This window comes from Silurus meridionalis, chromosome 18 (genome assembly GCF_014805685.1).
Source record: "Silurus meridionalis isolate SWU-2019-XX chromosome 18, ASM1480568v1, whole genome shotgun sequence".
NCBI lineage: Eukaryota > Metazoa > Chordata > Actinopteri > Siluriformes > Siluridae > Silurus > Silurus meridionalis.
In genome coordinates, this window is record NC_060901.1 from 24,822,405 (window position 1) to 24,845,835 (window position 23,431).

Genomic DNA, 23,431 nt, shown 5'->3' on the forward strand with positions numbered 1-23,431 from the left:
ATAAGTGAGCAAGTGGTTGTGTGAGTGAGGAACTGAATGATTGAAAGTAAGAGTGTGAGAGAGTTAGTCAGTGTGAGTGAGAGAGTTAGTGAGTGTGAGTGAGGGTGAGAGAGTTAGTGAGTGTGAATGAGAGAGTTGGTGAGTGTGAGTGAGAGAGTTAGTGAGTGTGAGTAAGGGTGAGAGAGTTAGTGAGTGTGAGTGAGAGAGTTAGTGAGTGTGAGTAAGAGTGAAAGAGAGTTAGTGAGTGAGAGTTAGTGAGTGTAAATAAGTGAGTTAGTGAGTGAGAGTGAGAGAGTTAGTAAGTGTGAATAAGTGAGTTAGTGAGTGTGAGTGAGAGAGATAGTGAGAAAGTTAGTGAGTATGAGAGAGAGTGTTAGTGAGTGTGAGTGAGAGAGTTAGTGAGAAAGTTAGTAAGTGTGAGTCAGAGAGTTAGTGAGTGTGAATAAGTCAGTAAGTGAGTGAGAGTAAGAGAGTTCGTGATTATGAGTGAAAGAGTTAGTAAGTGTGAATAAGTGAGTTTGTGAGTGTGAGTGTTAGTGAGAGAGTTAGTGAGTGTGATTGAGAGTTAGTGAGTGTGAGTGAGAGAGTTAGTGAGTGTATGTGAGTGAGTGAATAAGTGAGTAAGTAAGTGAGCGAGTGAGTGAGTGAGTGAGTAATTGAGTGAATAAGTGAGTGAGTGAATAGGTGAGTGAGTGAGTGAGGAGGAGTGAGTGAGTGAGTGAGTAAGGAGTGAGTGAATAAGTGAGCAAGTGAGTGAGTTACTAAGTGAGTGAATAAGTGAGTGAGTAAGTGACTGAGTGATTAAGTGAGTGAGTGAATAAGTGAGTGAGTAAGTGACTGAGTGATTAAGTGAGTGAGTGAATAAGTGAGTGAGTGAGTGGTGAGTGAATAAATGAGTGAGTGAGTGGTGAGTGATTGAGTGAATAAGTGAGTGAGTGGTGAGTGAATAAATGAGTGAGTGAGTGGTGAGTGAGTGGTGAGTGAGTGATTGAGTGAGTGAATAAATGAGTGAGTGAGTGAGTGAGGAATAAATGAGTGAGTGGTGAGTGAGTGAGTGATTGAGTGGTGAATAAATGAGTGAGTGAGTGAGTGAGTGAGTGAATAAGTGAGCGAGTGATTAAGTGAGTGAGTGAATAAGTGAGCGAGTGAGTGAGTGAATAAGTGAGTGAGTGAGTGAATACGTGAGTGAATGAGTGAGTGAGTGAATACGTGAGTGAGTGAGTGAGTGGTGAGTGAGTGAATACGTGAGCGAGTGGTGAGTGAGTGAATACGTGAGCGAGTGAGTGGTGGTGGTGGTGAGTGAGTGAATACGTGAGTGAATGAGTGAGTGAGTGAATACGTGAGTGAATGAGTGAGTGAGTGAATACGTGAGTGAGTGAGTGAGTGAGTGAGTGAGTGAGTGAGTGAATGCGTGAGCGAGTGAGTGAGTGAGTGAATCGTGAGCGAGTGGTGAGTGAGTGAATACGTGAGTGAGTGAGCGAGTGAGCGAGTGAGTGGTGGTGGTGAGTGAGTAAATACGTGAGCGAGTGAGTGGTGAGTGAGTAAACACGTAAGTGAGTGAGTGGAGTGAGTGAGTGAGTGAGTGAGTAACACGTGAGCGAGTGAGTGAGTGAGTGAACACGTGAGTGAGTGAGCGAGTGAGTGGTGGTGAGTGAGTGAATACGTAAGTGAGTGTGTGAGTGAGTGAGTGTGTGAGTGAGTGAGCGGTGAGTGAGTGAGTGAGTGAATCGTGAAGTGAGTGTGTGAGTGAGTGAGCGAGTGAGTGAGTGAATATGTGAGTAAGTGAGTGAGTGCGTGAGCGAGTGAGTGAGTGAGTGAGTGAGTAAGCAAGTGAGTGAGTGAATATGTGAGTGAGTGAGTGAGTGAGTGAGTGAGTGTGTGAGTGAGTGAGTAACACGTGAGCGAGTGAGTGAGTGAGTGAATATGTGAGTGAGTGAGGTGAGTGAGTGAGTGGCGAGTGAGTGAGTGAGTAAGTGAGTGAGTGGTGAGTGAGTGAGTGGTGGAGTGAGTGAGTGAGTGAGTGGAGTGAGTGAGTGAACACGTGAGTGAGTGAGTGGTGGAGTGAGTGAGCGAGTGAGTAAGTGAATATGTGAGTGAGTGAGGAGGAGTGAGTGAGTGAGCGAGCAAGTGAATGAGTGAGTGAGTGGTGGTGAGTGGTGAGTGAGTGAGTGAGGAGGAGTGAGTGAGTGAGTGAGTGAATACGTAAGTGAGTGAGTGAGTGGTGGTGAGTGAGTGAGTGAGTGAATATGTGAGTGAGTGAGTGAGTGAATATGTGAGTGAGTGAGTGAGGAGTGAGTGAGCGACTGAGTGAGTGAATGAGTGAGTGACTGAGTGAGTGACTGAGTGAGTGAGCGAGTGAGCGAGTGAGGGAGTGAGGAGTGAGTGAGTGACTGAGTGAGTGAGCGAGTGAGTGAGTGAGTGAGTGAGTGAGTGAGTGAGGAGTGAGTGAGTGAGTGAGTGAGTGAGGGAGGGAGGGAGTGAAGGAATTGTAAAGTGTAAAATCTATTTGAGGAACTCAGTATTTCTGGGAGTCTCTTGAATAAGAACTTTTTGTATGCGCACTATAGGAACCAGAATCATTATATTAACCGTGAAAATGATTGACAGCAACATCATTTTTGCAAATGTGCAATATGAAGCTCCGCCCACAAAAATACAAAGAGCACAACAACTGAAACCGAAAGTAAAAACTGAAACTCTCTTGGGTTATGATCCAGAAAGTACAATTTCCTTATTTTCTGAATCTTTTGCTCCTGAAAATGTTTCTGAGACGAGTGTGTATAGCAGTGCTGTCCTAGAACCAGAACCTTTTTTCATTTATAAACAAATGCATTTATAAACAAGACATTTTGAGAAGCTTTTTCTATATTAACAGTTTATTAAAGTAATACCATTAAAAATGTAGGATTATTTATTTAGAGACCGTGTTATTAATAAGTTGTTAATTCATTATAGCTATAATATTACATCGATCATATTCTCTTTACTACAGTCCATTAAAGCCAGTTAGGGGGTGTGGCTTAAAATGTATGTGGATTTGTAGTGATGATATGCTTCGACAGTATTGTGAAATTGTAGTCCATTTTCCACTCACCAAATGTTTTATACAACTATTTTGGTAAATAGTTGGGACATATAGCTGAGATCTGGCAACCTGGACACTGGTTCAGATTAGGAAAGATCTAAAAACATGGCTGGGCGTTACATCATTTTGAAAACCGTTGAACTACTCTGATGCAAATAATAAAAATAAGATTATAGGTAGCAACTATGCAAAAGTGTTGTGATGTCACAACATAAATTAGAATTTTTCTTTACATTAGCAAGTCATACGCTGCAGATACCTAATGTAACATGATGACGTGATGCCAAATTGGCGGCTATAATCCTTTGCCGATTGAGTTTGTTAGCTTTGTAACTCCAAAAAGAAAATCTGGACTTGGCTGATTTGGTCAAACTGTAATCGTTAACCGGGGAAGATCCGATTTTCTTTTTCAAGCGTTTCTCCTTTTGACTCACGTCGCCTAAAACTTGCATCTCGTGGCTGCTCCCGTCCTCGTTAGTATGCAGAGCACTCGGATACGGATCAGCACATTTCCATATGAAAGGCTCTGCATCACTTCTGGGACACAACAGCCACTTTGTCACCTTTGCCAAGAGTCCGATCGACTATTTACACCATAAGCTTCACTCGGAAACTCATTACACCTCATCTACGAAGTGACACCCGGATTCATCGCTCGTATAAAGTCTTTTATTTTTCTTTCCTGCGTTTGTTTTGGTTTTTCCCTCACACATTTCACACAAAAGCCATCTCCTGGGTTCCCATATACCTCCACTTTCACTATTTGATCATTCTATTCAAATTCTTGATTTTTAAATACTAATTAATATTAAAAACATTCTCAACTCAAGAGCGTTGAACAATCAGGTGTAGATTCCGAAACACCACGATACAGTCGCTGGGAAATAAACTGCGATGCTCTTCAGCTTCATAGGGAAAAGTTTTTCAGAGAACAGAAAGTACACTAAAATAAATTCTGTGATGATGAACAATTCATGGGAGTAAGATTCGTACTCTGGATATCTAGACACGTTTTCCAGAACAACAGTTCGATTGTTTTTAAAGAGAAAACCGTATAGGTCACATTAGACTGTTTGTTATTGATCTGAAAGTTATAATATCAAATATCAAAACTCCATCGAGGGACTCATGGGATTATTTTAGCAAACAGTCTGAACATTAACCTGTGAGAAAACGATCATTTCAATTTTAACACAGGTAAAAAAAAAAAATTTCTGGATCGCTAGTTGCTCCTTATTTGCATATTCGAATACCGCACAATACTTTTGTCCCTATATATAATAAACCCAAATTTATTCACTCGTGTACTGTTTTTTTTTTTTTATCTCAACTTGATGCACATTGAATACTAAATATATCTAATTATTCTATTTATCTGCACAACTGCAGTTCAAACCATAACCTCTGAGAGCATCACAAAGCAACACTTTATCAACACTTTAATGACACTTTAATAACATTTAAATACACCAGATTGTTTTAGTGAACAGTGCGAATAGAAGCCTGTGAGAAAAACATGCTATCTGAAAGTCAAATATCCATTTTTACAACCAGTTGTTGTTCCAGATTTGCATATTCACAATATCTCCATCCCATAAAAATATACATAACAAAATAATTCACTTGTGTGCTACTTCTTGAAATCTCCCCATTGAATGCACATTAAATACTAAATAAATATGAGTAAATATATCTCATTCTCATATTCAGTTTTCACAGCTGAAGCCCAAACCAAAAGCTTTAACCTCCAAATCCACCGAATTCATTCAGCGAACACTTCGAAACGCTAACCTGTGAGAAAATTGCTTTTTTTTTGCTCCTAATTCGCATATTCCAAAGTGATTACTAGTAACATAACAGGTAGCTACTGTGCAAAACCGTTGTGACGTCACAACGCCGATATATATTTTTACATCCTAATTTGCATATTCAAATCACTCAATATCTCAATCCCATAAAAAAAATACAAGAAAATAATTCACTTGTGTACTTCTTAAGATCTGACCTAGAATGTTGTATACTAAATATATCGAATTATTATATTTAATTGCTCAAACCATAATTTCTTCCACACAGATGCTTCATGAAAAAGTTTTGGACCAAACCGGAGCAAAATTTCTGAAAGTTTTATCAATATTTATAGGTGTAAAATATAATTCTAATATAAAGATTAACTATAGTATTAATATGCAGAATAATCGTTTTAAAAGATGATACTGTTATCGAGGTGGATTTTTTTTTCTTTTGAAAGAAATATCGCGATGCAACATTGCAGAACTGCAGGAAAAGCAAAACTTGTGGACAATTTTAAAAAATAGTCGAACGCATCTAAAAACAATTTGGGTCGCATTAAAAGCCGGGTGAATAAGTTTGCACCCCCCCCACCCCCGGTCGTGAATAGAAGGCGTTATGAAGCGTTATGAGCAGGTTTGCCTACCGGCGCTGAGCTTCACCAGAGTCGGGAGGCGGAATTTGCCCACCACGGCGTCCAGGGGCAGCGACACTGCGCTCCACGAGAGCTCCGAGATGCTCGCGGACAGTTTCTCCATCTCTTCGGCATCATCACCGGGGTCGAGGGCGGCACGGGCACGGGTGGGGTGGCGGGGGTAAAGGGATGTGGGGTGCTGAAAGCGCTGTCGGTTCTCACCGCGCGCACCGAGGAAAAGCGTGTGAATGGAGAGAGAGAAAGAGAGAGGGAGAGGGAGAGAGGGGAAGGAAAGACAAGACATAGAGAGATGCCCACTCTCCTTGGCTGTAGCTCCGCCCATTTTCTCCTTCCTCACCGCCTCCATCATCCCCGGTACGCGCGCACACGGTAACCTCCGGTTGCGTTTCCATGCGCGCGCACGAGATGCATCTTTTTTGCATATGATGGAAGTTTTTATAAAAGTGTGTAATTAGTGAACAAACAAAAAAAAATCGAATGAGCTTCAGGATCAGGATTCTGGTTACTGCTCCTGTCAAGGCGCCTCTGATGTTCCTTTAGCAGCCTTCTCTATTACATCTGGAATAAAAATAGATTTGTGAATTCAGAATCCAATAAATTGTGTATATAATAAATATAATTTATTATTATATCACTTTGACCATTTCCTAAAGCGATCATCAGAACATCACCTGGTTTGCAGATGACAACCAGGTTGAAGATGATGATGAGATGATGATCATTTCCTACAGGGAAAGTGTTCAGCACCTGAAAGCATTGTGTGCCAACAAAGAGCTTATTGTTGATCATTGGAGGACATAGAGGAGGACATACACTGCTTTGGAGGACATTTGGAGGACATACACCACTTATTCACTTCACACTAAAGGGGTCGAGGTGAAAGTTGTGACCAGCCTCAAGTTTTTGGTTGTCCATATCTCGGAGGACTTGTCCTGGGCATGCAGCACCTCCACCCTGATGGACCCCCCCCAAAAAAAACCCACAACAGCGTCCTACTGAACTTTTACTTCTGCACTATTGAAAGCATTCTCACAAACTGCACCACACTGCATCACAGGTGTCCAGCTGCCTTCTGTCAAAGATTGCCATCGCAAACGCTGCCCACAGAGAGACGTCTCACCCCAACCATGGTCTGTTTCCTCCTATTCCACCTGGAAAACACTACAGGAGTCTTTGCTGTGCCACCAACAGGCTCAAGAAGGTTCTCGTCCCCTTCAGCTGAACTCTGACCTCAGAAGCTGAAGTGTATATAACCATTAGGACCCCATATTGATCTCAGTATCCAGCCATACCAAACTGCCACTCCTGGGCCCACGAACAAGACCCCCAACCCCCATATTTACTCAGTGGTATGAATGAGATAAATGTTGAAATGAGACAAAATGAGACAAATGCTGTAAATGTGGCATCCAATCACGTTGGCATTTTCAGGTCCTTGAATTGGACGATCAGATTGAATTGCTGTTATTTCAGGAGAAATTGATTTGGTCACCGATACACTTACACGGTTCTCAAGCCAAGCTGGACATTGTGAGGAAAAGGAAAACAGTTTTTCATAAACCATTTATCCTTTTGTGTTTTCTTTCCTGTAGAATTCACACAAAACCACATCATTTGCCTTTATTTCAAATCCCCAGAAAAAAAAACGTGATGCACAAAAAAAATGCACAAAAATGCATAATTTTTTGATGAGGTTAATATTGAGGCTTCTGCTGGAGATGCTGGTGCTCACTGGGATTCTTGCTTTAGTAATGACATTTATTCTCACCGTATAAGATTCCTGTCTGTGATGCAGCGCTCTGTTCTACTGTGTTTCTCTATAATACTGATGGTTTCTGCAGCCGTTTCCTCACAGTGATGGTTTGATTGGAGAGGTGGATTGATTCAGGTAGGACACCACTGAAGGCCTGGGACACTGATATATACTGTATATATTTAGCTGTTTGCACTTCTGATTAGAAGCTAACTGCATTTCATTGGCTCTGTATTTGTGACAAAGTTGAAAAAATCTAATCTAATCCAATCTAATACTAATACAGAGCTAATACTCAGCAGCCACCAAGATCTTGTTTAATAGCAAAATTATTTTATTTGAATGAACCATGATTCAATTTGTGCAGATAATCTGGGTGACCAAAAGTCTCACTTTCTGTTGTAATGACCTGCATTTTGACTGGAAATAAACAATTTACAAAGACTTTCAAGGTTGTAGTAAAAACTGTTTCCATGTTTCAATCCAAATATTTGGGTACGTCATGTATTATGTGATACAAATGACATGAGTAAATATACATGAGTATATTTTGCATGTTTCTCATTTAATACCATTTGTTTAGAAATATTTGGTCCTTTGCATCCATATACTAAAATAAAATTTCCAATGTTAAATATAGTGTGAATATTGGGAGAAGGAGATTCTAATCTATACCGATCCATAAATCGGAAATGTGTGCACACTACAGTGACCCTGTTTCTCATGCAAAGTTCCTTGTTGCTAGTTTTAGGTCTTTTCAGATGTAGATCAGTTTTAGGTGTATTTTGCTGAAACGTATCGCAGGTCATACTGGTGCAACTGATCCGATGAAGGTACAGCAAAATTCACTTGAAGCTAGCTGCTAGCCTGTATGTTGTTGACCATCAACTGGCCTACAGCTAAATTCAACCAATTCAATGTCAATTTTCCCAGCTTGTGTGTGTAAATATTACTCCGAAATATATGGAGAAATCGATAACTTATACCACTGGATTCTGATTGGTCGAGTAAGAGTTTCAGTACGCAAACATTTTTTCAGAGGCTTCTCTAAAACAAACAAACCTTCATGTCAAGTCAATAAACTTTACCAGAAAAAGGGGGGAAAAAATGTGGGAACGGCGAAGGAATGTGTTTATAGCTGCTATGCGATGACCGAAGTATCGTTTCGACAACGTTTGCGTGCTACTTAATAAATAAAACCGACAAATTTAGCGGTATTAAAGAAATGAAACAATTCACGGCTTCCAGCGATCACCGCGGTGTTTGTGGCAGTTCTAGAATTTTGCTGAAACTTATCCCTGGTCATACTGGTGCAACTGATTCGATGAATGTACAACAAAATCCGCTTGAAGCTAGCTGCTAGCCTGAACGCTGAACGGTTGTGTTGTTGACTGTCAACTGGCCTACAGCTAAATTCAACCGTGAAGCCTTTCAATGTCAATTTTTTTTTTTGACCAAAAGGTAATAATAATGTGGTCTATGCTGACACGTGTCTTTAATCTGGGCAAAAGTCTGTCAGAAAAATGAGAACCAACAACAATAAAGTTCATATACTATACATAGCTCTAAAATGGAATTTATTAACCTAGTTTTTATGCTTTATTAGCATGGATAGAATACTGAGGTGTACAGAACGATGTGTTAAAACAAAAAATTCAAATAAAAACCCAACCCTGATTACATGATCGCATTTGGAAAGGCAACTGGCAATCATGCTAGCAAGAATAAACCGGTAGCTTTTGAATTAGCGTGAAAATGTGAAATGTGAAGGCTGGACGATAATGAAAACGATATAAAACGAAAAAGGATGTCAACATTTCCCTCAAATATGTGGTTAGATTTCTACAAAAAATACTTTGTACGACTAAAAAATGCACATCAACTACATAGTATTCACACATGGCAAAAATAAATAAAAATCCGCCATCTTGGAAAAGAAAATGTTACGCTAGCAGATAAATTTGAGGTAAAAAAAAAAATAGGATTATCACAAGGGTTATTTATTTAGGTATCAAACGAAGTTCTTGGAGTTCAGGGTTCCAGGAAGCCACTGAACATGAGCAATTATGGCGGAAAAATAATTTATATAAATTTTGTTCAAGACTTTGTCAGAATAAATGGTGCATTTGTGGTCTATGGTTAGAACATGTACATATTTGAGAAAACTTTGAAGAGTTTTAGTGTTACTCATTCTCTTCTTGATAATACTGACAGGATGGAATTAGTAAAGCAGACTCGTTATTCCCAGGACATTCCCAGGAATGATCTCACACACCCACCTTTACATCAATCAGATAGATTTCTTCTCCAGTCACTTGTTCTTCCAGCCACTAGGGGGCATCAAGGGCTCGTTGAGATTTCGCAGGCAGTATAAATGCATTTCCTGAGCAGTACAGATTATTTCATAAACCTGGACACATCAATGTTTTCTTGTGTGTGTAAATATTACTCAGAATTATATGGGCAAATTGATAACTTATACCACTGGATTCTGATTGGTCGAGTACTGACATCAGTAGACATACGTGTGTGTTCTTGAGGCTTCTCTAAAAAAAGACAAACCCTAATGTCAATGTTCACCAGTAAAAGGGGAATAAAATGTGGGAACGGCGAAGGAATGTGTGTTTATATCTGCTTTGAGATGCCTGAAGAATTGTTTCCACAACGTTTGCGTGTTACAGGTTGCTATTTAATAAATAAAACCGTAGTCGTCGACAAATTTAGCGGTATAAAAGGAATAAAACAATCCATAGCTTGAAGCGATCATCGCGGTATTCGCGTTCCGTTCAACCACATCACACAGTGCTACAGAAACCCGTTTCTGAAAACTGTAAACACAACAAAAAAGTCCACTATGATTTAGTCATTGTTTTACAGATCGATTTATTGATTGTAGCCCATTTCATTTTCAGTGTAACTCTTTCTGGTGCTACAGAGGGGAAGATGCTGCCTGATTGGATTAAAAAATAAATGAAGACGGAATTGTAAGAAAAAAGTGAATTTTGAGGAAAAAGTCTGAATTGCGAGAAATAAAGTGGCAATTACGCAAATTTCAGAAACGGGCTTCCACACAGTGCTTTATTCTTGACACGGTTAAAGGCTTATGTTTAAAAAAAAAAAAAAAAAAAAAAAAGAAATAAAAGAAATAAAAAGACAAATGTAATTTAAACAAGCTCAATTTTTTTTAATGAATCTGCAAAAAAAAAAAAAAAAAAAGCTTACATTTCCAAAGAGAACTAAACCCCACCCCAACACACCCCAGGTCTGGGTATGAGTGGTGCTGATGCGATTATTCCCCTCTTGTATTTTTGCTGCACAAAATGTTTTAAAACCAAAAATAAATGGCATGCAGGGTGAAAACAAAAAGACCACTACAGAACAAAAATAACCCAGAAAAAAAAATTCAAACAATAAAAAAAAGTGAAGGTATTCAGAACACGAATGCCATTCTCTCTTCGGTTCAAACGTCAGTGTGTTCTGGCGAGTTTGGTAGTATTGTTATACAAGTGGTGTGTGTGTGTGATGCTTAGGATGGATGGGAGGATCGACCTTTCGGCCCCATGTTAAGGCACCAGACAACAACAACAACAAAAAAAAAACACACAAAAAACCTAAAACAAACGAGACACAGAACTCATGTAAAGATGGGAAGTCATTTACATACAGAAACCCAACCACCAACCCAGAAACTGTACATGGTCAGGAGCACTTGTGGGTCATTCAGTTTATATATATATATATATATTAGATTTTCCGTAAAGGCCCCTTCTACAGAATAAAAGAAGTTCTGGAAGGTTGAAGAACCCGCTCATGCCAGATTTCAATCTTTATTGCGAAATGTAGTGGTGAAGTGACGGCTCTTGATTTTCCTTTTCTCAATTCGAAACTTTTAAAAACAAACGACAGGAAACGTGACATGATTTCTCTTTTTATCTATACAACTGTTTTTTTTTTTTTCTTTTCGTTCATCTGAAATAAAAACTGTGGGCAAGCAGATGTGAGCGGGGAGAAGCAGGGGGAAAAAAACACAAGAGAGAGAGAGAGAGAGAGAGAGAGAGAGAGAGAGAGAGAGAGAGATATCGAATGAGAGAGGGGGGGAGAAAGGCAGTGAAAGAGTGCAACAGGAGGAGGAGGAGTTAGATACAAAGTAGGAGGAACAAGATGAGAAGAAACTGCATGTGTAGGCGTGTGTGTATGTGTGTGTGTGTGTGTGTGTGTGTGTGTGAACACGTGCTAGTGAATGTGTGTGATAGACTGTTCAACTGCAACACTTGGTCTTCCATCCCGTGACTCCGCCCCCAGAGCTGATGTCAACGTTTTCACTGTTGGGCTCTTTTACAGGTGTCTGGAACACACACACACACGTCGTCAGGCTCAGCTGTAGTATTGTGATAATATAATCATGATCTCATTAAAACACGCGCACACACCTTTCTGAGGATGTCTTCTGCTAACGTGAGGAAGGCCTTCTCGATGTTAATGTTGGCTTTCGCACTCGTCTCAAAGAAACGGATTCCGTGCTCCCTGGCAATCTGCACACACACACACACACACACACACACACACACACACACACACACACACACACACAGGAGAGAAACATACTTGGGTGAGATTCCACAGGCCACCTGAAACCCCAACGCCCCCCCTGACCCCAAATCTAAACCCACACCATTCAGTGGTGTTTATAAACACTAATATGAGTTTACAGGAACATTTGTGTTGTGAAACAAGTGCATATCAAAACAGCTTTCTCTAACTCTCAGCCAGTGTGTGTAGTGTGTATAGAGTGTATAGTGAGTAGGGTATATTGTGAGTAGTGTGTGTGTGTGTGTGTGTGTGTGTGTGTGTGTGTGTATATAGTGAGAGTAATGAATATTGTGAGTAGTGTGTGTATTGTGTGTGTATTACCTCCCACAGTCAGTTTTTATTACATAAATGTTTTGTTTGGTTTGTTTGTTAGTTTGTTTAAGTAGAACGCTAGCTGGTGCGTCTGAGATCAGCACTGCCGTGTTCTTCTGTACAGCTGAGGCAGGAGATCTAGTTGTACTTAGGTCAAAGTAAGATGTGAAATTGTTGCGATGTCCGAAATATAATAATAAAATAATATATAAAAAAATAGATATAAATAAATAAATAAAACTAAGGGGATGAAAGCCTTGCAGAGGAAGGAGCTTCGCTCAGGCAGCTCACCTGTTCTCCCTTGGCCTTTGGTACGATCCGCTTGTCCTCCATATCACACTTGTTGCCTAGCAGCATTCGCTCCACATCCTCATTGGCATGCTGAAACACAAACGCACAAAAACGTGTGTGAGGAAAAACACGCGAGCTCCGACAGTGAATAAAACGCGCCTGGGTGTTTTTAGTTTCGCACCAGGATGCTGCGTTCGTTTTTAAAGTAAAACCAGTTTTAGTTTGACTGACGGGAAATCAACATCACACGCTCAAGACAACAAAGCGGTATGTAAATAATCAGTTCCAGTAAAATCTGAGGTGTGAGTGTAGGAGGAGCACAGCACTGTACAGCTACTGCTCTCCACACTCCTGCTTCTGGACTGTATTTATAGAACAGTACAGAGAGTGTAATGGCCAAAACAGCAGCTGCCTGAAATATCCCGACAGCCAATCAGAGCGCAGTTCCTGCCTAAAAAATGTCCTGACAGCCAATCAGAGCGCATTTCCTGCCTGAAAATGCATGACAGCCAATCAGAGCAAAGTTCCCATCTAAAATGTCCTGACAGCCAATCAGAGAGCAAATCCTGCCCATGTTATAATGCTATTGCCCGTTATCAAAGAGCAGTTCCCACCTTAAAGGTCATGACGGAAAATCAGAACAGTTTCTACCTGAAATGCCATAGGGGCTAATCAGAGCGTGGGTCCAACCTGAAATGTCATGATGGCCAATCAGAGCACAGTTCATGCTGTAAAGGCCACAACAGCCAATCAGAGCACAAACCCCTTCTAAAAGGCCACAACATCCAATCAGAGCACGGTTCTTGTCTGACCCTAATCTGTTGAAGATGGTTGAACAGGAGTGCAGATCCTGCCCAGAGTATCACTGGCCCAAATCATAATGGAGTGAAATTGAAGAAGAGTCCCTGCTTAAAAATATCCCTGTAACCTGAACCTGAATCCCCCCCGGCCCGCGCTCGGACCACTCGCAGGGTAAATAACGGCTCCATTTCCAGAACGATTTATACGGAACATGCTCGAATAAATTCACTGCGTTTAGCTGGTGCTGCTGGTATCTGCTGAAACCCTCCTTCAGCAGGAGAGCGGGGGCGGGGGGGACTAATATTTCGGCGCAGATTGTCACCTTGCTATAAATAGAGCTTTACGCGGCTGTCTGGAGCGTGTGGAGCGTTCGTGTGAAGCGCTCGTTTGAGACATACCTCGTCGATGTTTCGGAGCCACTTGCTGATGTTCTCGAAGCTCTTGGCGTTGCTGATGTCGTAGACGAGCATGATGCCCATGGCTCCTCTGTAGTAGGAGGTGGTGATGGTGTGGAACCGCTCCTGGCCTGCTGTGTCCCTAAACACACACACACACGTGCATCATACAATTAGCATTTATGACGATCTTCAGACTCCTGGGTCACTTACAGTTTTAAAGTGACACGAGGGAGTCTTTTTTGGCCAGAAGGCAGCAGTGACATTCATCTGCGCTGCCAGATCTGATCCATTTCCTGCCAATGTGACTAGAATGACAATTTCTTTTTCATATCTCTACTGGTTCTCACCCCTACACACACACACACACACACACAGCAAAACTGAGACAAGATTAGCTGCGAAAGCGAATCCGGATACTTGACGAGATGAGCATCTCTACCCAGTGGCCAGATTTGTTCTATAGCTAACTGTAACCATGGTAACAAACATCACTTTAAGGAAGGAGTCTGCAGTCAAAGTGTTGCGTTTTTGGACATCTACTGGACGGAGGAGTCTGCGGTTTCAGCAACAACTTCGAATGAGGGAGAAAAAACCCAAAATGCGATGAGAGACTGTTGATTGTGCCTGCAGCGAAAGCGCTCGCAGAAAATAACCGCTAGAAACGCAAAAAAAAACGTTTCCCCAATAGAACTGCATTTCCGACACACTGTTGCCGACTAACGACTTTTGACCTGTTGATCTTCCGATAATTTTACATTCCCCCTTTTTCTATCAATGTCACCTGTAGCTAACTGCCCTGGAAACCATAGTAACCAGAAATAGACTAAAAATAAGACCACAGTGGGACAGGACTGGTCTCCAAATCTCACGAGTTGAGAGAGTACAGTCCATTATCTGTGTTGGACCGACAGAGAGAAACAAACAGACCGAGACAAAGAGAGCGAGAGAGATCAAGAGTGAGAACCTTAAAGAAACAGAGAGAAACGGAGAAAGGGACAGAGGGGGGAAAAAAAAGAAGAAAGATCAAAGGAGAAACAGAGAGAGAACCAAAGAGAAGAGAGAAAGAGGCAGAAAAAGAGAGAACCATGAAGACACACAGAAAGAGAGAGAGAAAACCAGGGTGAGAACCATAAGGAGACAAAGAGTGAGAGAGAGAGAGAGACAGAGCCAAGAAAGAGAACCAAAAAGACAGAAGGAGGGAGAACCACGAAGAGACAAAGAACACACACACACACACACACTCACCATATCTGTAGCTTTATCTTCTTTCCTTGCAGCTCGACAGTTTTGATCTTAAAATCGATTCCTGGGAAGAAAAGAGAAGAGCGGGATGTTAGCCATAAGCACAGTTACACGATCTGGAGTAATACTTACATCTTTTACGGAGCTCACGTGCGGTGACGTGGATTAAAAATAAAATAAATAAATAAAATTAACCATGCCTTTGTAAAACTCCAGAAACAGCGGCGTGACGAAACGGTCAGTACGGGGAAAAGAGGTGATTGAACCGGAAAACGCATTTGCGTCACCTGACACTGACCCCGCCCATGAAATAAATTCAACAGAATACAGGAAACCTTGGTGTGACGTCTCGAAACGCTCGACACGTGATGGAGAACTGCTTCGCACCGACGCCGAATCCCTTCCGGGGACACAGTTCGCATCGCTCACAGAAATCCTTCTGGAAATGTAAATTCCAGTTTACTTAAAGCGGCCGGGCCGTTCCAGACTTCACACACCTTACTAGGAGAAAAATCATCAACTGAGGAGGAAGGAAGTGGAGTAAAGACGTGTTACAACTGGTTTTCCCCGAGACGAGGATCATTTGGCACGTGACTGAGAAAACCAGAGTGATACGATAGAAACATGTGGAAAGAAATACCACGAATACTGTGATGGTCAACATGGCTGCCCCTCGCTTTCAGCTCAGGACAAACAAAATCCAGATAGAATCTAAATAAGGATGGATTAAATGCCGTGTGTGTGTGTGTGTGTTCGTTCCCCCTGCTGACGGGGCAGTATGGAAACTGTGTGTGGCACAGACTGGCACTCACTGGCATCAGCTTCAACACAAGCATCTCAATATGTCCTTCTGCTGGGGGTTATCACACACACACACTGCTGTAGCTCACAGTGACATTATTCAGAAAGAGATTTTATATATATATATAAAGTGCATAGTAAAAAAAGAAACAAAAGACCAAAGGTGAGATGGGATGAGAAAGAGAGATGATGAACTGAGAGAGCATGAGAGCGAGCGAGAGAGAGAGAAAGAGAGAGAGGCAAACAATGACAATGGACACAGAGAAACAGAGTTAATGATGGAGGGAAACTGAAGAAGAGGAAAAGAAAGAGAAAGGCAAAGACAGAAAGGAAGTGAAAGAGAGAGAGAGACGTAGAAAAGCAGACGGCGAAAGAAACGGGGAGGATTGTGCAGCACAATCTCACACAGAGCACATCACTCCATCACACACTCCTCTACAGTAGAACAAGATGATTGAGTGTAGCACTAAAATGTTCCCTCACTGGAACCAGTGGACCAGAACGCTGTTCCAGCACCATGAAGACAAGGTGGGTCTAAAGCTTAGAGTGAAATCCTCCACTACAGCGTCCTAAACAAGACCTCCTCAACCAAATCAGAAGCCTTCAGAGAAGAATAGAGCTGGTGTCTGAGTGCGCAGCAGGTTTCGGGGGAGCAGATCTTAAAACTCCGCCCATTTCGTCTGATAGACAGACAGAGACTTTACTTAGAAAGCGACTGACCATAAAAGAGAAGATCACAGGGGGAAAAAAAAACAAGAAAAATGCAGGGGGGACAGAAGGAGAGGTAGAAAGAAAGCAAAAACGACATGTCACATGACTAGTTTGAGCCCAGCATGTTAAACAGCTATAGTGTGTGTGTGTGTGTGTGTGTGTGTGTGTGTGTGTGTGTAACACACTCAGCATTTCCCTTAATGTGGCCCAATTTTCACTCAAAAGAAATAAAAATGAACACGAACACACCTCAAAGTGTAAAAAGAGAGAAAGAAAAAAAAAAAATCCCAGACTGAGAGACCAAGAACCAGAAAGACAGAGACCAGAGGAAAGACAGACAGAGAGGGAGAGAGAGACAGAGAAATGGAGAAAGAGAACAGAGAGGGGGAAAAAAGACAGAAATGGTGAGGAAAAAATAAGGGAGAGAGAAATGGAGAGACAGACCCAAAAAAGAGAAAAAGATGGGATATGTAGGGGGGGAGAGAGAGAGAGAGGAGAGAGAGAGAGAAAGAAATACAAAGAAGAGAAAAAGCCATCACACACTGGTGCAGCTGCAGGCTGGGTGGGACTTTATTACATGATATACATATCAGTCATCCAAAAAATGAGTCACTCTTACACAATACTAATCACCCTTACACACACACACACACACACACACACACACACACACACACACACACACACACACAGCTTCATGCTCAACAACTGGACCTCAGAGAAACAAGGTCTTGTTCTCACTCCTACTACAGGACCCCCTCACACTGAAGACTCCTTCCAAATAAATTTCTTGTCTCGGGGGGAAAAAACCCTAACACACACCACACCACTGTAACAACATGACCCGTCTACAAAGGTCCAATCAAGTCCACGTGTTCAAATACCCCTAAGTAGAGTGAACCCGAACGACCACACGGGCTGATGGGTAAAGTGTGTTGAAACATATGAGGCGTGTGTGTGTGTGTGTGTGTGTGTGTGTTCGCCTAATAACTGCAACCACAGCATCAAAATGTGCTGAGAATGAAACAAGAGATGTTACAAAAAGGCCAGTGGAGCAGAGAGCAACACACACACACACACACACACACACACACACACACAGTTTCATCGCTAAAACATCTGTTCTCTTTAACCCCCGGTCAGAAAAATGCCTCTAGTGCCACAGAGGCCGAAAGGAAAGGGTTGAATCTACATCGAATGTATTTAAGAACGTGTGTGTGTGTGTGTGTGTGTGTGTGTGTGTGTGTAAGCCGATCCCTGGGATGGAGGGAGTTTCCGGTGGGTGGGTATTTTAGGTTGCTGAGCCATCACAGCTGCATCAGTCGCTCTGCCAGAGACAGACAGACAGACAGAGCGAGCCGGAAGACAGGAAACAACGAAACGAGAAAATAAATAAGCAGCGTTTCGCAGCAGCACAAGACGATAACGAGCGATATGACTCCGCCTCCACTCCACCAAGTTCAGCATTAACATACGATATTAACAACGATATGCACAGAGGAAACATTTCGGCCGAAAACAGCGGCTCTTTCAGGTTTTGGGTTGAAAGAGAGAGAGTATATATATATATTTGGAAACGGTAACACGAACGTGAAGTTCATCTCAAAACACCCAAAAGCCACAAAGTTCCAACACTGCAGTAAAAATGTCAACCTTCTCGTGTCTGAATCTTCTCCTCGCTGCTTTCTTCCCGTTCTGCAGCGTCTTCTGTGTTCCCTGTTCAGATCGCTCCAGAGTTTAGCGGGTGGTGAGACAGTAATAACGGTCCGTGGGAAACACGGTGCTCCGTGTTTATTTAAATGGACTAAACTAAGCATTTTTGTAATGGATCTACTCGAGGAATCATTTCAGCCCAAAGTAACATGAAAGTAAATTATTTATAGCAATATTACAGACACACAGACAGATATAAATACAGACAGACATGTACTCGCATACAGACGGACACACAGACAAAGACACAGAAACACTCTCGAAGAGACAAACACAAACAAATGCAGACAGACAGACAGACTCATACTTGCATAGACACTCTTACAGAGACACACAGACAAAATCTCTTGCGTAGAGACACACAGACACTCCGAGAGAGACAGCCATTCTCAGAGAGAGAGACAAACATAACATATAGACACACTCGGACAGACAGACACAGCCAGCCATGTTTCTCAGAGAGACAGACGGACAGACGTGAATGTGTTGTACGATTCCCAGTGAAATTACAAAGAGGCTTGCGTGAGAACCGGATGGACTTTTTGTGCTTGTGCTCGTATACCGTACAAAAACGGGCGTCTGCGAAGACAAACGGTCTGGTAAACCGGAGTGAACAGGACACGAGGACTGTGATGAATCGGGGGACCGTCAGGACACGATGCACACCTTAATAGAGTGGTTATACAGGCGTGGCTTTCAGAGTAAGGGTGTGTAAACAGTGTGTACTGTGTTCACACACACATCTGATCTGATCTCACTTCTCCCTAAATCTAATCCAAACGCTCCTTTCACTTCCTGCTTGTATGCCCAGACAGAATACAGAACGGCGCCGTGGGGAAGAGAAGAAAAACGTAGCTGTGTCCCAAATCACAAAACACCCCGACTATCCAGCACCGGAAGGCTGCTAGGACCCGGGGGTGGGGCTTAAATATTCCCTACTATATGACAAAGAATTCTCACAAGCGTCCCCCACCAGAGCCTGAAAGTAATGGCACCCTATTCCAGAAAATTCGATCCTGACACAGGCAAATCATTTTTTTCTATGGTAGAACACATCTGTAAGTATGATAGAGTATAATATAGTAGAGTTAATTGATCGGTGCAAGACACTGCGACATCCTGTAAGAAGACTTCTGAAGTATCTGCAGTCAGTTTTTCATGCAGGAAAATCGAAGAACAGGAAGTGCGATCGCCTTGAAAATGCTCGAGGACGCTCGAACCACTCCAGCCCTTATCTGGAGAGTGCAACTGGCCTCGCCGAGAAGCCATCCTTCCTGAACGCACTGCAATTTTCCGCAATAACGACGGAGTGCTGCGTGTCGGGGGAATAACACGGGGGCACGGACAGCGCGGAGGGTTTGTCCAGAGTCAGGAGTCCTCGATCTCTGGATGATGGCGGGGATTTTTTTTTATTTGTAGCGCAGACATTTTGTGAAAAAGAATGAAAAAAATATATATACGCTTTTAAAACCAACGTGCGTGTATACAGGTTTCACCAGGTCAAATGTATGAGTTTCTCAAGCCAAACATCGCTAAACTCGCGCTTCCCCATAGCCGAGAAATTAAAACCCGTTTTAGGTCTGTGGTACAATCCGAGAGAAATCTGCACCAATAACAAAGCCGGGTGGCTTTTGCATGTCGGTTTCGTTTGTAGTCCTAACACAGGGATTATATGTGGGCCAACAAAAGAAAGAACTAAAACACCACGGGGAAAAAGACAAAAAAAAAAAAAACCACAAAAAAAATTCTAAAGTGCTGCAGGAGCATTTCAATGAGCGTTCGATGATGAACGAATAAAGACCTGTTGAAAATTATTCAAGACCTAAAACAGAGAATTTATGACAATTATTAAAAGCCTGAAAATTTTATTCCAAAATATAAAATACCCTTAAGAAAACCTGCATAAACACACACACACACACACACACACACACACACACACACACACACACACACACACACACACACACACACACACACACACGTCTTAAATTCCCAATGCCGCAAAGTAGAATCATAAAACTAAAGTTTACAGAAGAACCAAAGACCTCCACTGGACATTACAATCAGCAGGTCACTGAAAGATCATTAGTGCTCTCTCTCTCTCACACACACACACACACACACACACACACACCAACCAGGAGTTTATGGGTTCATTGTCCATAAACCCACCAGATGCTTTGAGGGCTGAACTTGTATTAAGAAAATATTTGGCGCCTAAAAAGGTTGAATGTAAATTGGTCCAGATGTGCGGAGAACGGATGGAGCTTTTCCTAGATTTGCCCGCAGCCCGCCCACTCGCTTTCTATTGGCTGCCGAAAAGGTGATGCAAACGAGTTTCGAGTCGCTGTTCCAAAAACGTGTACGGTTGGAACAGTAGGAATTTAGATTCGATTTGTCTTCATCTTCAGAATCCCAGATTCCATACGACACTGTACTCTGTGTCAAAAGTTTGTGGACACTCGACCATAAGATGCTTCGTCTTGTACTTCCCCTTCCGCATTTGCTCTTAAAATAAGCTCCACACTTCTAAATAGATTTTTATGCGTGTAGGTGAGGTGAAGAGGCCTGGGGTGGTGTTCAGTAGGGTAAAGCAGATCTTTATGGAGCAGCTGGAACAGGTTTGGGTCTCAGTTCAAGTGAAGAAAAAATTTCATTCTACTGCATACAAAGACACAATTGTGCGCCTTCAACTTTGTGGGGAAAAGTCTGGAGAGGACGCAACAATCCATTACAAAACACTACAAGAGTTCACACCCTGGCACGGCTCCTGGTTCTCAACCGAAACAAAGCGGTCGTTTCCTGTCATAGACACTACAACACCGTATCGCAGACACTACAACACACTACAACTCATATCCCAACGACATCAGAGCCCCCAGAGTCCTGAGGGATTAGGGGCTCTAGGGTCCGAGAGCCTTTAAAGAAATCAGGAACTACAGAATGTTATCGAACGGAGTGCCTCGTCCTCAGCGGTTCCCAAAATCGCAGGTATTTTCGGTTCCGTGGACCGAATACGGCTCCTCTGTGTGGATGGGAGGCTGAAGCAGAGAAAAATGTGTTTTCAAACAAAAACATTGGTGTGGGCGTGGCCTGAGATTGGGTGTATAGTATTCGGTGGTAGACAAACCCATCCTCCAAAAGCCCCGCCCACTACAATCACACAGACCACATGCAATGCAGCGCTTTTAGGAATTGGGAAACAATCCCGCGACATGGAAGAACAGAACAGTGACGGATGTGAACGATTTTCGTTGCCCGCTGGATCGTACACGGTCGCCTGGACCGACGTGGCGGACGTGATGATGTACGTCGCTGCAACCGACCGAATCGTCCAATGAGATCTGGGTATTTTGAAATTAACGTAACCGTGCTACCTACTGCCACCTACTGGCATAATATGGACATTCGGTGCAACCCAGATGAGGATGTGGTTCCCTCGAGTTTCAAGGTTTCTTTCTTATGCCATCTCGGGGAGGTTTTCCCTGCCAGTCGCCACCGACTCGTTCATCAGGGACAAACTTACACTTATAAAGAAGACCTTATTCATTCTGATCACCACATTATACAGGGTTTTATTCAAAGGGGGATTTTTCAAACCTGGGTTTTTCATACATATATATATATATATATATATATATATATATATATATATATATATATATATATATATATATATATATAAATAACTGCTAGATTGTAAACATTATGATAGTTGCCTTAAAACAAAAACATGACTTTTTCAAAATCCTTAATGGCACCTTTAATTCAGGAATGACAGCATGGCACGGATGGGGTCCCATTCAGCCCAGTGCTCCCTGTACACACTCCCTATGTAGTGCCCTCGACAGCCATTTTGCGTCTATTTGGAACGCGGCCACGTAGAAATAAAAGGTATAATAAAAAAAGTATCTCGCAAAATCGAATTGAAAGCACAGGTCGGGTAAACAGGGGGTGATTTGCGGCAGGTCGCCTCACCTATGGTGGAGATGAAGGTGGTGTTAAAGGCGTCGTCGGAGAAGCGGAACAGCACGCAGGTCTTCCCCACACCGGAGTCTCCGATCAGTAAGAGCTTGAACAGCAGGTCGTAGGTCTTCTTCGCCATTTTTTTATTTAAATAACGATTTAACACTACAGAAAGAGAGACAGGAGACCCCCAGAAAAAGATCCGCTCACTACAGTCAATCAGACGCCTGGTGCCTGGTTAGCTTGAAGCTAGCGTTAGCTTCTGAACGGAAAGTCGTGTTACCGTTAAAACAGTCCTGACTCTCAAAACGGGGTTTTATTCCTATTATTAATCCGGTTTTGAAATTAAAAAGTAATCCACTTTGAAATTCCTGTGGTGTTTTTCTTCTTCCTCTTCTTTCTTCACACACTCTTCGGGACAAAATGGCTCCCCCCAAAAAACACACACACACACACAACCGTTCTTTCTTTCTTAAAAAAAAACCCCAACGTTTTTTTTTTTTAATCCCCGTTACCGCGTCATTTCACCGTCCTGGAATTCCTCCGTTTTTTTATTTATTAATAATGATAATTATTAATGTATTTCTATTCTCTCTGTATGTATATGAGAGCTGGAAAAAACCACAAACCAGACGACCGCCGTCGCCTTCGAATGGATCCACCGCGGCCGGCGACACCCTACACTACTAACAGTCTCGCCCACAAACCCGCGTATGCGTGCTCCGATTGGCTGACACAGCAACGTTCCTGCCTTCTTTTGAAACCGTTTGACCGGCTGTGATTGGTCGTGCGTGCTGCCAGTCAATGGTAGCGCAAGGAGGGTAACGCGGAAGTGACTGTGATGGAGGGCTGCAGTTTGCAAAGATGCGACTGATTACTACAGACTGTGGCACAGCGTTAAAGGTGTAATAAGAAATTCCCCCCCACCACTATGTTTTTACTTCAGGTTACATTTGAATAAAATGACCTTATATATATATATATATACGGAATAAGGCACGTTAACAACGCATAATAACGCATATCCGATGATGAGAATACACGCGATCCGATTTCATTATCAGTTTAATGATTACGATCATCGAATCGAAAATGTAACCCACCATAACACAGAATTAGTAGGAGTTTCAGTTATCGTGCATAGAAAAGAAAAACGAACAGAAAATAAAGCTTTTTTCTGTCGGTTTCGGTATCGAACAATTCACGGCCCAATACCGATCCATGGCCCGGTGGTTGGTGACATCTGTCGTAAGCAAAATGGACGTCTGGTCCAGAATGCTTGTGTTTGTTTGTATTTTCTAGACACTTCAGGCCACTGA

The 23,431-nt window shown here is 42.3% G+C and overlaps 2 protein-coding genes across 2 annotated transcripts in view; both read right to left on the minus strand.

Moving 5' to 3' along the window:
• gareml (GRB2 associated, regulator of MAPK1-like) overlaps positions 1-5,698 on the minus strand; it is a 21,845-nt gene extending 16,147 nt beyond the window's left edge. The window contains exon 1 of the mRNA XM_046872615.1: positions 5,523-5,698. Within this exon, the coding sequence (XP_046728571.1) occupies positions 5,523-5,634 (112 nt within the window). The 5' untranslated portion in view covers positions 5,635-5,698. The remainder of the gene's footprint in view (positions 1-5,522) is intronic.
• Positions 5,699-11,097: 5,399 nt separating this feature from the next.
• rab10 (RAB10, member RAS oncogene family) lies at positions 11,098-22,806 on the minus strand. Its single transcript, XM_046873524.1, has 6 exons — positions 22,125-22,806; positions 14,922-14,982; positions 13,677-13,815; positions 12,478-12,567; positions 11,715-11,816; positions 11,098-11,629 (listed from the first exon to the last, which is right to left on the minus strand). Exons 1-6 carry the CDS (start codon positions 22,249-22,251, stop codon positions 11,543-11,545), a joined length of 606 nt encoding a protein of 201 aa, XP_046729480.1. The 5' UTR covers positions 22,252-22,806; the 3' UTR covers positions 11,098-11,542.
• Positions 22,807-23,431: the final 625 nt, after the last annotated feature.

Bases quoted from the DNA above. Each gene is read 5' to 3' on its own strand.
- rab10 (XM_046873524.1), bottom strand. From the start codon at position 22,251: ATGGCGAAGAAGACCTACGACCTGCTGTTCAAGCTCTTACTGATCGGA. The intron at 13,816-14,921 runs GTGAGTGTGTGT...GTGTGTGTTTAG, and splicing joins AAGATAAAGCTACAGATATG to GGACACAGCAGGCCAGGAGC. The intron at 11,630-11,714 runs GTGTGTGCGCGT...TGTGTGTTCCAG, and splicing joins CAGAAGACATCCTCAGAAAG to ACACCTGTAAAAGAGCCCAA.